Source organism: Drosophila hydei, unplaced genomic scaffold, assembly GCF_003285905.1.
Source record: "Drosophila hydei strain 15085-1641.00,03,60 unplaced genomic scaffold, DhydRS2 tig00000001-arrow-pilon, whole genome shotgun sequence".
Lineage (NCBI taxonomy): Eukaryota > Metazoa > Arthropoda > Insecta > Diptera > Drosophilidae > Drosophila > Drosophila hydei.
In genome coordinates this window covers 2,813,014-2,827,936 of record NW_022045643.1, presented here as the reverse complement: position 1 = coordinate 2,827,936, position 14,923 = coordinate 2,813,014, and the positions used below count along the sequence as shown (strand labels likewise).

Genomic DNA, 14,923 nt, shown 5'->3' with positions numbered 1-14,923 from the left:
ATTGCTTGGTAATTAAACTTCATTTGCTGCTGCAAGCGAACAACTGCAACAATACAAGCTGAAAAGTTACTTTACATTTATGTCAATATATCGTCACAAAGTACATATTGAGTAGATAATGAAAATGTTTACCTCTGGCAAAGCAAATTCAAGTTGTAGGAGCTGACTGGAAGGGGGCGTGTCCAGGTGGATATAAAGTGTTAATGGGCCAAGCATGTGATAATAATGATAATGAGAGTAAAGACCATTATGATATTGATCATAATGATAATGTTGACTATATTTATAATAATAATGACTATGATTATCTATATAAAAATGATGATGTTAATGATGATCATTATGAATATTATAATAATCATGTTCAAAAGAATAATAATCATTTCTATCATAATCATATTCGATATTTTAATGATGATCATCTTATAAATTGTGTTAATGATAATCATAATGATCATTAAGCGAGGCTTATAATGATGATCATTATTATATTCATAATAATTATGTTAAAAATATTAATAATCTTAATTATAATGTTAATAATCATAATCATAATAGTTACATTTATAATTATGATGAAAATTATAATGAAGTTATTATTGATGATGATCATTAAGAAAACGATGAAGTTGCTGATAATCAGATTCATAATCATCATCTTAGTGATGCTCATAATAATGAAAATGATAATGATCATCATAAACAATCACTATTATAATGATGATCATCATAATCTCTGTGATGATCATACATCATGCTAAACATAATGAAGAGTTGTGATGATAATAAGCGTAATAATGATAATAAAATAAGTGATCTTCGCAGAGGTCAGCGTATCTTGCAGTCGACTACTCCCCATTGAATTGCTGTTCATTAGATTTGAGCATCTTGTCGCATGTATTCTAAATAAAATCAAGAAATATAGTTTTAAGACAACGAAAACTAACTTGAAACATTGTGTTGTGTTCGTAGCTCGTGGAAGAAGTTGAGCTGCAGACTTAAATGTCAATAACTATGCTTATGCTTACAAATTTGACTGCTTTATGTGTGCGCTAGAGTTGAGGCAACTTTTCGGACTTGGGTGGCAAAGTTGAAGAGCTTTTTCCCTTTTTTTTTTGGCACAAACAAGTTTTTAATGCTTGCTGGAAAAGTTGAACTAATTATGACTGAAGAAACTGCAAACTACGCATCGCTTGGCTGCTGAAATCAACACCTGCACACACACAGAGAGAGCGAGAGAGAGAGAGAGAGAGATAGAGAGAGACAGCTATAAATCATGGCAAGAGATCTGGGCGCAAAAAGCTAAAAAACAGAAGAGACGAGACTCAAATGCGGCTCATCAGGTGCTGGTATAAGCTGCTGATATAATGCCTTATTATCATTTAATTGAGCAGCCCGGACCTGCGAACGGTAAACTGCTAAACAGTTTACACAATTCTGTGCACAACCCTCAGCAAACCAAAAACAAAAAAAGACGAGCAAGTCAGAGAGCGAGAGCGAGAGCGAGGGAGCATGAGTAGCCCAGGCGAAGAGTATTTCACGGCTTTATGACAGGCGGGCAATGATTATAAACCGGCATAAATTTAAATTGAGTGTCACTAACTTGCCCCAGAGATGCGGCCCTGCGGGCGCAACTGTCTATGGCTGTGGGTGTGCGGGTGCGGGCACGCCCACTGCGTAAACAAGCCGCACAATGACCAGAAAATAACCGAAGCGGCAACAAGAGTTGCGACAAGATGTGGCAGCAGCAGCGCCACCAAAAAACGGAAGCCCAAAGCAAACACAATAACAGTAAGTGAAGCATTTTTCGGGCGGGACGCGTCGGGTGGTGTGGAGGCGTGCGATAAAGAGAGACGTGGCACAGGCAGCTGGACGGGGCAGGCACTGCCTGGCCTGGCCCCGGCAGGTCAAGCAGCGTATAAAATTCATAAAATATCCGCACTTAAAAACGCTGCCGGCCAAAAAAACTTAAAACTAAACCGAAAAATTCCTGCGCTCTCTCTAGATATTATATATATATATATATATATTATTTCATTTTATTTTTTATGTTTTTATTTTTCTTTTATTTTTGTTTTTCTTCTTCTTTTGTATTTTTGGGGCAGAGCCCGAACAATTTGTGCCGCAGCTGTTTGTTGACTGCTGCTTGTGCTTTTGTCAGCTGCACATGTGGGCAGTAACCAGTGGGCGTGTCCACACAAGCACACACACACACACACACACACACACACAGGCACACAGATGCAGTTCATTATATTTCATGTATATTTTATGTCCATCTGCCTCTCGCCTGCATTTGAACTGAAATGTGACAAAAATGCAGCCATTATCAAGTGTTAATATTTATGAGCTAGTTGCCGTTGCTTGTTACTGTTATTGTTGTTGTTTGCTATTTAAATATTGTTGACATATTGCACTTGACAATAAAAATATCAATAACAAATGATAAAGCGACGCGCCGCAGCTATCAAAACGACAACAAAATCAAACAATTGGCAAATAATTTGGTTCGCCTGATGGCCACTCACAGCACACACACGCACACACACACACACACACACTTGAGTGTCCACTGGGCAGGGTATCAACAACCTGGCAAATAGCAGCAGCATTGGCTGCCACTTGATACAGGGTTTCTGGGGTAAGCTATCAAAATGCTGTCATTGTTTCAAATGCAAATCATTGAAAACAGGCCACTAAACATGGCAGGCAAACAGTGTGAAAGCAGTGGGAGGTGGGGCGTGGCTCAAAGCTGGGTTTCATGTGCTCACTGTGCTTGTTTGATTTATGCCCATGTGCGTGTGCATTTAAGTGCAAATTGCAGCATTGTCGCAATTGTTGAACCTTGCAATTGTTGTTGTTGTTGTTGCTGTGGAGTGTAGCTAGTGCCTCGTGTATTTGTATATTGCATTTTGTAAACATTTAATATTCCAATTATGCGGCACAATTCAATTGACAATTTGCTCAATGCTAATGTCGCCACAAAGCGCCTGAACAACAGCAACCGGAACCGTAAATGCGTGCGTGTGCGTGTGCGTGTGCGTGTGTGTTTCCGCTTGTTTGCCTGGCGATATAATAATTTGTAGCATACCTTTGGGTGCTGTTCGAAAATCACTTGACTGCGGGCCACCAACGCAAGCCGCATGTGCAGCAAACCCTGCAGCGGACATTCATCATATAACGGCATTTATGCGCGAAATTCACTTAGCCCACGTCCAATTGACATTAAAGATGCAAATTGAATTCGCTTAATTAAAATGCTGACATAAAATCCACAAAAGTCCACACAGTAGCCCGAACTGTGTACAGTATGTTAAGGCAGGCACCTAACAGCTGCCGCGCTAGAGCAAAATGTTTCAGATAACAGCATAACAGTTGTTTCGTTTTAGCATTATGTTAAACTAACAGCCTTTTAGTTACCCCTGCGCTGATTGGCTCATGTTAAAGTCATTTTAGTTGGCAGCTGTTAAGTGACTTTATAGTAACTTAGCATATGTTGTGTAAAATTTATAGCAAGCTTACAGCTGTTATGTCTACATGGCAGTTTTATGTTATGTAACAGGCAGGGGTAATACGTGTGGAACGTAAATGTTGGCAAACTGTTCCCAGTTGGGATGAGTTCTGCGACAGCAACTGTTAATGGCAAGGCACTGTTAAAGGACATTTTAGTGGAAAAATTTCATTTTAAATGATAAATTATAAATAAATAATAATAGAAAATTAAGGAAAAAAATCAAAATTCTAGAAAATTGCACAGAAATTTCAATATAAATTCTAATTAGTTTAGCTATAAATTAAATGCATATATTTTCAAAATATCTTAAATGCTTAAAGTTTTTATATTAAATCTGTAAAGCCGAAATTAAGTAAGTTATTTTACACGTACAAGAAATTAAAAAAAAAAATATGGAAAGAAAACTGAAAACTTAATCAAATAAAAAACCAAAAAAAAAAGCAGAAGAAGAACATGTCATATAGACACTATGTAAGAAGAAATGTAACCAAGGGTTGGTTAGAGATGTGAAAAGGAGCTGATGCTGCTGCTGCTGTTGCACTTGTCAGTCGTCAATTACTGTGCACATTTGTTGACAAAGTCATTAGAAAAACTTGTTTAGCTAAGGCTAAACCAAAGTCACGCGCTTGCCACGCCCACACAGCTCGTAGCCATAATTGCAAAAAGTATTCCAGCAAGCACCAGCTCCAGCAGCAGCAGCAGCTGAAGGATGCCCAGGATACCTTTTCGAACTGAGACAGAGAGCCAAGGCAGCCGAGGCAAGAAGACAGACTGCATTTCGAAAATATTTGCTTAAATGCCGCAAACCAAAACTCACATAGTTCAAGAATGAAATACGAAATATGCGCCGCACACGCGCGCACTCGCACACACAGACACACCAATACACCCAGCTGCGCTTGGTTCACGTACAAGAGAAGCCAAGTCAAACTACCCTCAACCCCCTGTTGGTAACCGCACCACAAAACGCGCTGCCAATGCGCCCGCGGGCCTTGGCAACTTGGGATTGATATAGACCTTTGCTAGAAGAGGGTGTGGGCGTGCCACTAGCTGGGAGTTGAGGCCACTGCGGACGCTGCCAACTAGCACGCGATATATTGATGTGCACAAAATATGCCAAATATCAGCGGAAGGGTTGGCTGGCTAAAGCGGGAGCGGGCGGGACTATGCGGGTGTGCAGCAATTGTAACAAGGATGCCCGCCCATGCACTTAACATGTGTATGAATTGTGCCCACTCTGTGTACATGTGTGTGTGTGTGTGTGTGTGTGCAAGTTGCCAAATCAAGCGCAAGCCCAAAAGTAGCAACAACAACAACCAACAACAATAACAACGAACAGCAGCAATGGCAATTTCCATGCACAATGCAAAAGTTTCGATTTTATTGTTAGAGTGCGAGCAGCTAAACGAGAGCCTAGCCGAAGGGGAAGGTGGCGGGTGGGCGGGGTATATGGCGCGCTGCTTAGTCAGAGAAGAGTTGTTTGGGGGCCTTGGTTACGCTGTCTGTTTTCTGTTTGTTTTACATTTGACAGCAGCAGTGCAGTTGCAGCCCATTGCAGGCGAAAAGTGTGTGCGTCTTGTGTACTTTGCGATAATGCAAAGCGATGCCAGCGATGCCAGCGATGCGAGCGATGCCAGCGATACTAGCGACGTCGGCGTCAAAGTCAACGTCAACGTCAACGTCAACTGCTGCATCAGCGTAAGCGCGTCCAAAAGAGTCAAAAATTGTTGCAAGTGCCATTTATTGTATTTACAGCGCGCGCAATGTGCATGAATGTGACAGCAGGCGGTCGCATTACGCATACGCAGCGTGTGCACGAGCGCAAAGCCCCAAGTTAACATTGCTGAGCGTCAAGTCTCAGATGTAATATTTGAATATTTTAAATGAATAAATAAATATTAGAAATCTAAAACCCTGGCACATACAAAGAATATATTTATCTTATTATAACTTCGTTAGCTTATGTCTAAGATTATGTATACGCAACGTGCTTAATACTATTTTGGGATCAGATAAGTTTTTCATGCAATACTAAAGCATTATAAATTAATAAATAAACATATATAAATAATATTAATATACTCTCCTAAATACACATTATTTAAAATCTCTTTCTATAAAATAATTACAATCAAACTGCAATCGAAACAGAAGTGTATACTTGCATAAGGTAAACGAGTGAGCAAAGAGACTCTAAGAGCATAAAATATATATATATACAACTATTTATGTATTAAACTAAGCCAACACCATTTAAAATCAATGACTGCGACATTTATCTACAGCTTTGTCTGTTTAGCTTTCCACTTACTGAATCTGATCAAATTTCTGTGAGGCAAACGAGTATGCGAGATGTGTTTGATGAAATAAATGAATACTAATAACAGTAAAATACAATTAAAAACCAAGCATACGCCACGTGTGCTGAAACACGAGCATTCTGTTGGTTTGATAGACAAAAAGTAAATTATAAATAAAACGATAATATAAAGTAGTAAAAAATATAAATAAAGAATTTAAAAAATATGAAAAACATTTTAAAATATTATAAATATTTAAAACTATATTTTATATATCTGAAACAAATATTATGAATACTTAAAATATTAATAATATTTAAAAAGTATTGTAAACATTTAAAAAATATCACAAATATTTAAAAAATATTTTAAATATTTAAAAATATATTTTATGTATATTAAAATATCACATGCAGACCATTAATAAACAGAACAGAAGTCCACATCTTAACCACAAATTATTAAATAATAAAAACAGTTTTAAATAATATTAACAACTTTTCAAATCTGTTTAACACAAATCAAATATAATTTCAAGCTAATTTCTGACTACATTAAATGCTCTGCCCGCTCAGCCACTCTGCGCTTTGTTCTATTTTGAGGCACATACAAATTGAATAGATTTGAGTCTATAGCTGTAATGCGATATGCTGCGATAATCAATAATCATCTAGCGAGTCTTTTGCAAATTGAGTTTGGCGCCGTAATCGCATTAGATAAGACAATTGTGGGCGGCCCTTGGCTGGGTGGGCTGGGCTGGCTGGCTTGGCAGAGTGAATTAGACTCGTTGAGCAGCTGCTCTGACTGCTATCTGGTAGCTGGTATCTGTACCAATTCATATTAAAGTTAACTTAACTCATTTGTTTGCCAGCCACGCCCATCAGCATACGCCCCCTTTTGAAATGCCCAATGCTTTCAGGGCAGACAAATCGCTAGCAATTTAAAGCGTGCTGCCAAGCAACTAACTTGCCACTTATGCAGAACAGCAGCTGGCAATTGGGCGGTGGGGGCGTGGCATTGGGAAAGAAGAAGCCTGGGGAATGTGTGCTAATGTAGTTTATGCCCACAATTTAGCATTTGGAACGCTCACAGCTGCAGTGAGTCGCATAGGTTCGCCTAATTTGCATATTGTCGGATGCAATTGCATTACGAGCCATTCGCAGCAGGCGGAGATGCAGGACGGCGACGTTAAGCAGTTTGGGCGAACGGGGGAATATGGGGGGACGTAGATGGGGCAACCTAATCAATTCGCTGTTGTTGTGCGTTAATGAAATGAACCGTTGCACGACGCCAAAGAGCAGCTGGACACACGCAAACACGGATTTCCATAAAAACGAAGCGAAAGTCTAGACTTTTGCCATAGCGCAAATAGCAAACAGCTCACTAATTACTCTGCATATGAAAATGTAATTATGTATGTTGAAAATAAGTAAACATGTGGCAAGCAGCCACAAAGAGCTGCAGAGTCGAGGTTAGACCACTGCCAGCAACAGCAGCAGCAGCAGCAGCAGCAACAGTGGCGGCAACAGCAGCGGCAACGAGCTGACTTGCAAACTGGCGAGCCACACACACACACACACACACATGGCTGGCCAAGGTGGCAATTATTTAAGAACCTAAAACGCAGCCAACACTGTGCAACATAATTAAATACATGCTTAACATGTCTTGCCTTGCCGAAATTAAAACTACACCAAGCCAAGCCAAGCCAAGCCAGCAAGCTGCACCTGTGCGGCAGCTAAACGAGTTAATGCTTAAATTAAATGCACAAATTTGTAAGAAAATAGAGAAACATTTTTATGGCAAGCGGAGATTTTAAGCATGCACCACACACTTCATATCGACCTTAGACTTTCTCTTAGCTTAAAGTGAATCAGGCTCAAAAAGGATTTAATTAAATATTATTTTATTCATAAGCCTTAAGAACTCTAGCTTAACTTTAGAACAAAACTAAAATTGCAAATTCGTGAATAATTCACATTTTATTTTATAGAAATCCACATTGAATAAAATTTGAGCTGCAGCAACTGCCCAAGGTCTGTGCAGCTTTTGCAACACTTTCAACTCGAAGGACCACAGCGCAGCTGTTGGCTTACGCCTGCCATAGTAAAGTAGGCAAGTGCCACGCCCCCGCCGCACCCCCAGCGGGCACGACATTTAGGGTAACCAGTAAATGCGTTGCTAACGCGAGCGCCCAAGTATTAGCAGAGCTCGTGACAGCTTAAATTTCCACAGCGACATTTTTCTGTAATTGTTGTTGTTGCATATTTCTCAATTTTTTTTCTCAATTTTTTTTCTCATTTTTTTATTTACTTTTCTTGTGTTTTTTTCTGCTAGAGGAAACACAACGAACTGCCAAATGGCTGGCGCAAAGCGGAAGAAAAACTAAAACAAATGTCAGTCGTAGTTGACGCGTAGCCACCGACCAACCAAGCCGCGCGCCACTTGGCGCACCACCCCGACAGCAACCAGGCAGCCAGGCAGCCAGCGAAATGCAAATGTCATTTGCAGTTGACACTTGACTCAGCACTTCGCACTGTCCTGGGGCACTTTGGGGTTTTCACCTGCGACGGCTGCTGCTGCTGCTGCTCCAACGGCAGCTACTGCTGCTGCTGCTGATGCTGCTACTGCATGCAGTTGTTGGCACAATGGTACACACCCACACCCACACCCGCACCACATAAAGAGGTTAAATAAAAAAGGAGCAGAGAAGCAAAAAAAAAGCAGCTACTAAAGTCAGCTGAACAGGAACAAAGTCGTGGCCCCATTGGGGCAGCTGGCGCGTCCACGTTGTCGTTGTCGTTGTCGTTGTCGTTGTCGTCTTTATGCAGCATTCTCGTGGTCGTCATTAGGAGGGCATGCGTCAAAGTATGCGCTTTGTTTTTGCTAGCACTGCTGCGTGTTAATAGCCCCCCAACCACCAGGGCAGACGCCGCCGTCGACATTTTGCATGACTTGACACACGGGGCGGCGCCACTGGGGCGTGGCAAGTCAAGTGTTGCGTCTGGCGTGCGAGGCGAAAGTGAGCGAGAGTGTGTGCAGGGATTGTGTGCTCTGGCATTAAATGTGAAACAGAGCAGAGCTGCTTAAAGCTGATAAAGAATTAGCTAATGAAATTGACACTAAATATTTGAAGCAAACTTCATTAGCATTAGTTAAAACCAATTAAGAGCTAATTTTATTATACCTAAGCTAACTTCTTTTGGAAGGATTCTAGGCAGGTTCAACTGTGGTACGGGGCGTATGATTAATAAATGCGTGCTGCTTATAAAACGCCATGTTGGCCATTTCGTGAACTAAGCAAAGCTCTTACAGCTTTTTGCATATGCACATTTCATTTAGACGATAGATGGCGCGCCTGTGACAAATTATGAATTTCAATGAGAAACTCTTAGAAGTTTAATTCAGTTTGTCAATTAAAAAATATTAAAAAAAATTAATTAATAAAATTGTAAGGAAATTGTAGAATTTCCAAAATATATAAAACAATAGTAAAATATTTGTAAAATTCTAAAAAGTTATGGAATAAATATAAAAAAATGTTTTTCATACAATGTTATATACATTCCCTATTTTATCAAAAATATATTAAACAAATTTGTAAATTAAAAACCACACAAATCACTTTTTAGTGGATAATCGTAATTAAATTATAGTATAAATTTAATCACATGAGAAATTCATTTGAAATACTTCAATCAGCTGTAGCACAAAAATAATTACACTGCAATCATTTGTAATAATATATGTGCATATGTTTTTATTTACAACTGTTTTAGCCAACAAAATAATTCAAATTGCCTGAGTTTTTATATATTTAAGTGGATAACTGTTTTCGATAGAACATTTGCTAACTAATCCGAGCGGGAGCGCCCTCACAGCGGACTGAATTCAGCTACAATATATATTATATAGAAATATTGCACCAGTAGAAACATCATCGGTTGAGTTCAACTTCGGTCAGTCGCTGTTTGGCTTGGCACTCGAACGGCACGCAGCGCACAGCTACGGCGACATGTACACACAGCAGGGCACACAGGAGCAGCCATCCGAGCAGACTGCACTGTGGCGAGAAGGCAGCATCGGCAATGGCAATGGAAGCCGGGGCATTAACAATCATACGTTTAGGGCTTCTGCAACATCCACGATGACCATGCCGCAGAATGTGTTTACGAATCCAGCCATACAGCCCTCCAGTGTGATCAATCTATCCAACTCAACAGATGTGGTCATTGGACCCATGACCCAGTACCAAGGACCGGTCAGCATATACTATATGGATGCCAGCATGCAGACTGCTGCAGGTGAGTCACGATAGTCAAGCCGAGATAAATACTCTAACTTGCTGGAAAATTATTAAGTCAAATATATGTAAATATTGTGGGAAACACAGAAAGCTTTTGCGGCTTTGTTGTCGTAATGAATATATACAAAGATATGAACAACTGAACGGAACAGCAAACACACAGTTAAAATTATGGGAGGATCTCAAGAAAGCTTTTCGCATGCACGTGTGAAAGGGGAGCTTAGCTGAGTTACGAGAGTTTAGGTACTTCAAAGTAAAAACAAATTACTTAACAGAATATATGTAACATATAATAATTTGTAATTCTTCATAATTAAAAGCTATCAACTGCTAGCTAGTCTAACTTCTGTGTACAGTATATTTGCAGACATTGTTTCATCATATTCCATTTAGTTTTCTCTATTTCAAATTTGGAATACAACACCTTCAGCACCATCTAGGCAGCCTTTCAATCGACAAGGTTCTTATCTAGCTAAGCTATGTAACGACCCCATTTATCTAAAGTGGAAAGTAAATTTATGAAAAATGCCAAGTAGTCAAGTAGCTGTGCATAGACAACCTTGCCGTTTGTCCGATTCCAGGTAAACCAGCTGCACAAATACAAGCAGAGCACCTCAACTAATACAACGAAATGGCCTCATAAAATCTACTAATACCAAGGCAAGCACATCCAAATAACAGCAGGAGCGCATTTCGAATGCGAGGCGTAGTGCATTGCGCATACGTCATGTTGTCTGGCGACGCGCCCCGCAATTAAAACAAAAACAGACTTCAAAAAAATATTTAAAACAAAAGAGAATAAGCAATGAGAGACGTGAAACAAAAGTGCAAAATAAGAAAAACAATTATATACATAAATATATTTAAAAGAGTGTAAGCGATATGGCAAATCCGGAAACCAACAACAACAGCAAGAATAACAAAGCCCGGCAAAGCATGACGCAGCCAACGACGTCGGCGCCGACGTCGACGTCGACGCAGTCATAGCACCTGCCCCAACCGCTCCCCTGTTTACCAAATGAAACATGTCAACTAAGCCGTTCGCTGGGCAGCGCAGGGCAAGAAGTGCCCAACACACAAACAATGCCGTTCGAGTTGCCAGCGACGCGTCGCGACTTCGTCGCCAATCGACGCGGCAATGCGCAGCGCTTTGTCAGTCGTTTCAGTGACGGGTTCAGGTGCGGCAGTTGCGCGCGCCATCGGCCAGCGCTCATTAAACGGTCAGAGGTGGCCACGCTACGTGCCACGCTCTTCCATACGCGCGGCATATCTCTCATCCAAATTTCAATTGCTACAGCGCCAAGCATTGATTAGGCACAGAGTTTGCATGATTCAACGTTAGTCACAACACACAGAAACCCACAAATTGAACTTAATTCATCTATGCGTAAGCAAACAAACTGCTAAAAGTAAAAGTGTACGTGTGTGTGTGTCGATAAGCTGTGCGTGTGTGTATCCACTGGGCGCTATTATACAAGCACTAAACGTTATAATTAGCGCCCATCGTCATGAAGCTGCTGCTGAAAGTACATTCCGAGGCGCGTAATCGTCGCACACCCGAACGCAACTATACAGCGCCTCCAGCGCCAAGTAGGTGTACTAACCATAACTAGAATGGCCCACTAACATTCAATCAAACATTATTACCATTAACACTATCACAATCATCGTTTGCAGGAATCAACAGCAACAGTCGCAGCAGCAACAGCTCGAACAGCAGCGAAGGGACCGGCGGGAAGCGCAGACGTGGCAGCTCGAAGGCGCGACGCTTTACACGCAACTCAATACTGTTGAGCCTGCTCGTTGTTTTGGTTGTGGCGATGGCCATTGTCATTGTGTACTTGGAGCTGAGCCGCACGCGCAACGAGCTGGCACAGAAGTCCATTTACTTTGGCAACACCTACGAGGACGGCACGTGTAAGTGGGCAACAAATGCGGCCGCCATAGTCTATTCACAAGTTGAACAGTTCCGAATTTAGGAAACGGTCATCTGGTCATCGAGCGTGTGCAGTGGGGCGCCTCCGAGCGCACCAAGGAGCTGAAGGTGGCGCTGCCGCAACCCATACCCTATGTGCTAATCACGCATGTGGGCGTCCAGTCGACACCCTGCTTCAATCTGTACAAGTGCTCAATCAAAATGCGCACCATACAGGACTCGGCGATAGCGGAGAAGAGCCTGCCGGATATACAGTCGAATTTTTACGTAAGCAGCCCCAAACAATTGCACACAAATTCACTGCACGTTCATCCGGCTAACACTTTTTGGACATTTCGCTTTCCGCTCGCTCGCTGCTTACGCAAATTGTATTGACTCGACCGCAGGTCTCCGATGAGGGCAACATTTATGTGGGTCGCGGCTGGGACTGGGCCAACACGTATGCGAATCACACACTCGCCATCACATTTATGGGCGACTATGGCCGCTATGTGCCCACACCCAAGCAGCTGGAGGGTGTGCAATTCCTGCTGGCCCATGCAGTAGCCAATCGCAAATTGGATTTAGACTACAAGCTGGTCGCACAAAATCAGGTAAGTTTGCCTAAACTAGAGTCGAGTCAAGTCGCTGAAGTTCAATAAAATTAAAGTGCAGCTACGCGTTTCGAGCTTTGCTTAAGAATTCAATTCATTCAAGTTTGACTACACCAATGTAGAGCTGTGCTATGCGCTGTCTGGCACACTAGGAAGACTTAGGTAGACAGTGATTAGGATGATATAGTTAAAGCATACATCTTCTAGCTGTTTTGCAGCTGACTACATATTTATCAGTTTTACTGTGATTAAAACTTATAGTAATAGAGCTAAGCTAAGCAGTTATTTGTGACATTCCTTTCTACATAGAGAACTGTTTCTCTCTGCATACGAGTTTATACTTATTTAATAGTAATAAAAATATAATATTTTATTATAAGCTTTTCATTTCAATAAGTATTCTAGCTCATAAAATTCTCTAACATTGTCTACAACTTCGAAGAAATATAGTTCTAAATTCTCCATTTTCCATTTTCATAAAATGCTAAAATCTCCACTATAATTTCATGCATAATTCATGTCAATACTTAATTCATTTATCAAGTATTTAAATAAATATTTTATAGAGCTAAATGAATTCTGAAAAAGCTATTAAATGAATTTCTACAGTTAAAGCTCAGACTCTTTTGTCTTCGATAATTCATGCCGATTCATTAATTTTAGAATTAAATATTTTGAGAGATTATTGATAAACTTATTTTCTGGCTCTCCCATACAGACCAAAGTGACAAAGAGCCCTGGCGTGAATGTCTACCGTGAGATTAGCAAATGGCCGCATTTCTACGGCTGCAGCGTGGACGAAGCGCCCAAGTGCGGCAGCGAGCTGGGCATGACAAATGCCGCCTGGAATGGTAGCCAATAACTATGTAGACTTTAAGCGCACAGTTAGCTTTAAAAATACACGAACACATACATATACATATACACATACACATTCACATACACGTTGTTGCATACAAGTAAACCAAATGATACTTTAAAACAAAAACAACAGTTTAAGCTTGGACCAAATGCAAAATCTTCATTAATATTTTTACTCGGAACCGGTTCGAAGGTGTGTGCCTGCCATACAGGTGTTTTATTTATAGAGCACGTATCGCTTGCAGCTTAAACTCAGCTCGGAGCTCGCTCTCTGCGCTGCGCTCTCTGTTTCACTACGCTCAAAAGCTGTTTTGTTTATATTGCGCGGTACTCAAAAGCTGGAAATGCCCAAGCCTATCAGCATATATATAGAGACGGGTTGTCTGTAAGTTTATATATAAACATATATATCATTTGTATATATATGAATATGTATATATGCGGCTAGTACAACATTATTATCGATACAATTCGCACACACACAGATGCGTCCATTACTATATTGATGCTGTTTCAGTTGTTGTCGTCGGCTCTTGATGTGCTTGAGAGTTAATTAAAAACTGTATATCATTTGGGACCTATTCAATTTCCCTTGATAACTAAAAAGTGCAGAGTTCCATTCTTTTTAAGTAAAATTCAAATAAAACAGAATATCTGAACTCTGACAGTTTTATTTACTGACTCAGTTTTGTGTAGCTTGTTTGCTTGAGTTATGTGATCTACTTGCCTGATTAGCTAATGACCTATGTTAACAAATGCTCAAACACTCAAAAGCTTATCAATCGGCAGCAGCACTTCAGAGCCAATGAAATAAATAAAAGATTAAATGACAGTTTCAATGGGAAAACCTATCTGAGTTGGTCTGTAGGTACAGCTGAACTCAAACTTGAGCCTTAGACTATTTCCTGGTTGCGGAAAATGGTGCGGAACTTAAAATATCATTGTTAAGAGTTACTTTCTTTTGCAAAGGTTTCGCTAGTTAAATATTTCTTATATATATATGTATATATAGAGTATATATATATATATATATATACATATATATATATATATATATATATATATATTTAGATATACTAAGATTTTGCTTACCGCAAGCAAACAAAACATTTCTCAGAATTTTTGTGTAGCCCACACTCTGCATAGCATCTGTCGTTATGTATTTGTATTTGGATTTTTTTGTTGTTTATAAGTTGTACAAACAACAACAACAACAGCAAAAACAAGGCAAAACAATAAAAAAAAACTGTCTAAATATAATCAAAACAGTGGAGCGTTAAACAAGCTGGAGAAAAGAGCAAAAAGCTAGACACGAAAAAATCATTAATATTTGAGTTGTCTCAAAAATTCGAAAAAACCCGAACTGGAAAGTCAAATAACTGGGCTGGCAGAACGGGTTCGACTGAGAGTGAC

The 14,923-nt window shown here is 40.2% G+C and overlaps 1 protein-coding gene across 2 annotated transcripts; it reads left to right on the top strand.

Moving 5' to 3' along the window:
- Positions 1-9,691: 9,691 nt before the first annotated feature.
- Positions 9,692-13,674, top strand: LOC111604758 (peptidoglycan-recognition protein LA). Of its 2 annotated transcripts, none has more exons than XM_023322948.2 (5): positions 9,692-10,118; positions 11,798-12,037; positions 12,088-12,323; positions 12,443-12,649; positions 13,368-13,674. In XM_023322948.2, exons 1-5 carry the CDS (start codon positions 9,830-9,832, stop codon positions 13,509-13,511), a joined length of 1,116 nt encoding a protein of 371 aa, XP_023178716.1. In that variant the 5' UTR covers positions 9,692-9,829; the 3' UTR covers positions 13,512-13,674. The 2 variants fall into 2 exon arrangements, with proteins under 2 accessions (XP_023178716.1, XP_023178717.1); XM_023322949.2 differs by lacking the exon at positions 9,692-10,118 and adding an exon at positions 11,265-11,710 and having other exon boundaries at positions 13,368-13,673.
- Positions 13,675-14,923: the final 1,249 nt, after the last annotated feature.

Bases quoted from the DNA above. Each gene is read 5' to 3' on its own strand.
- LOC111604758 (XM_023322948.2), top strand. From the start codon at position 9,830: ATGTACACACAGCAGGGCACACAGGAGCAGCCATCCGAGCAGACTGCA. The intron at 10,119-11,797 runs GTGAGTCACGAT...CATCGTTTGCAG, and splicing joins CAGCATGCAGACTGCTGCAG to GAATCAACAGCAACAGTCGC. The intron at 12,324-12,442 runs GTAAGCAGCCCC...ACTCGACCGCAG, and splicing joins ATATACAGTCGAATTTTTAC to GTCTCCGATGAGGGCAACAT.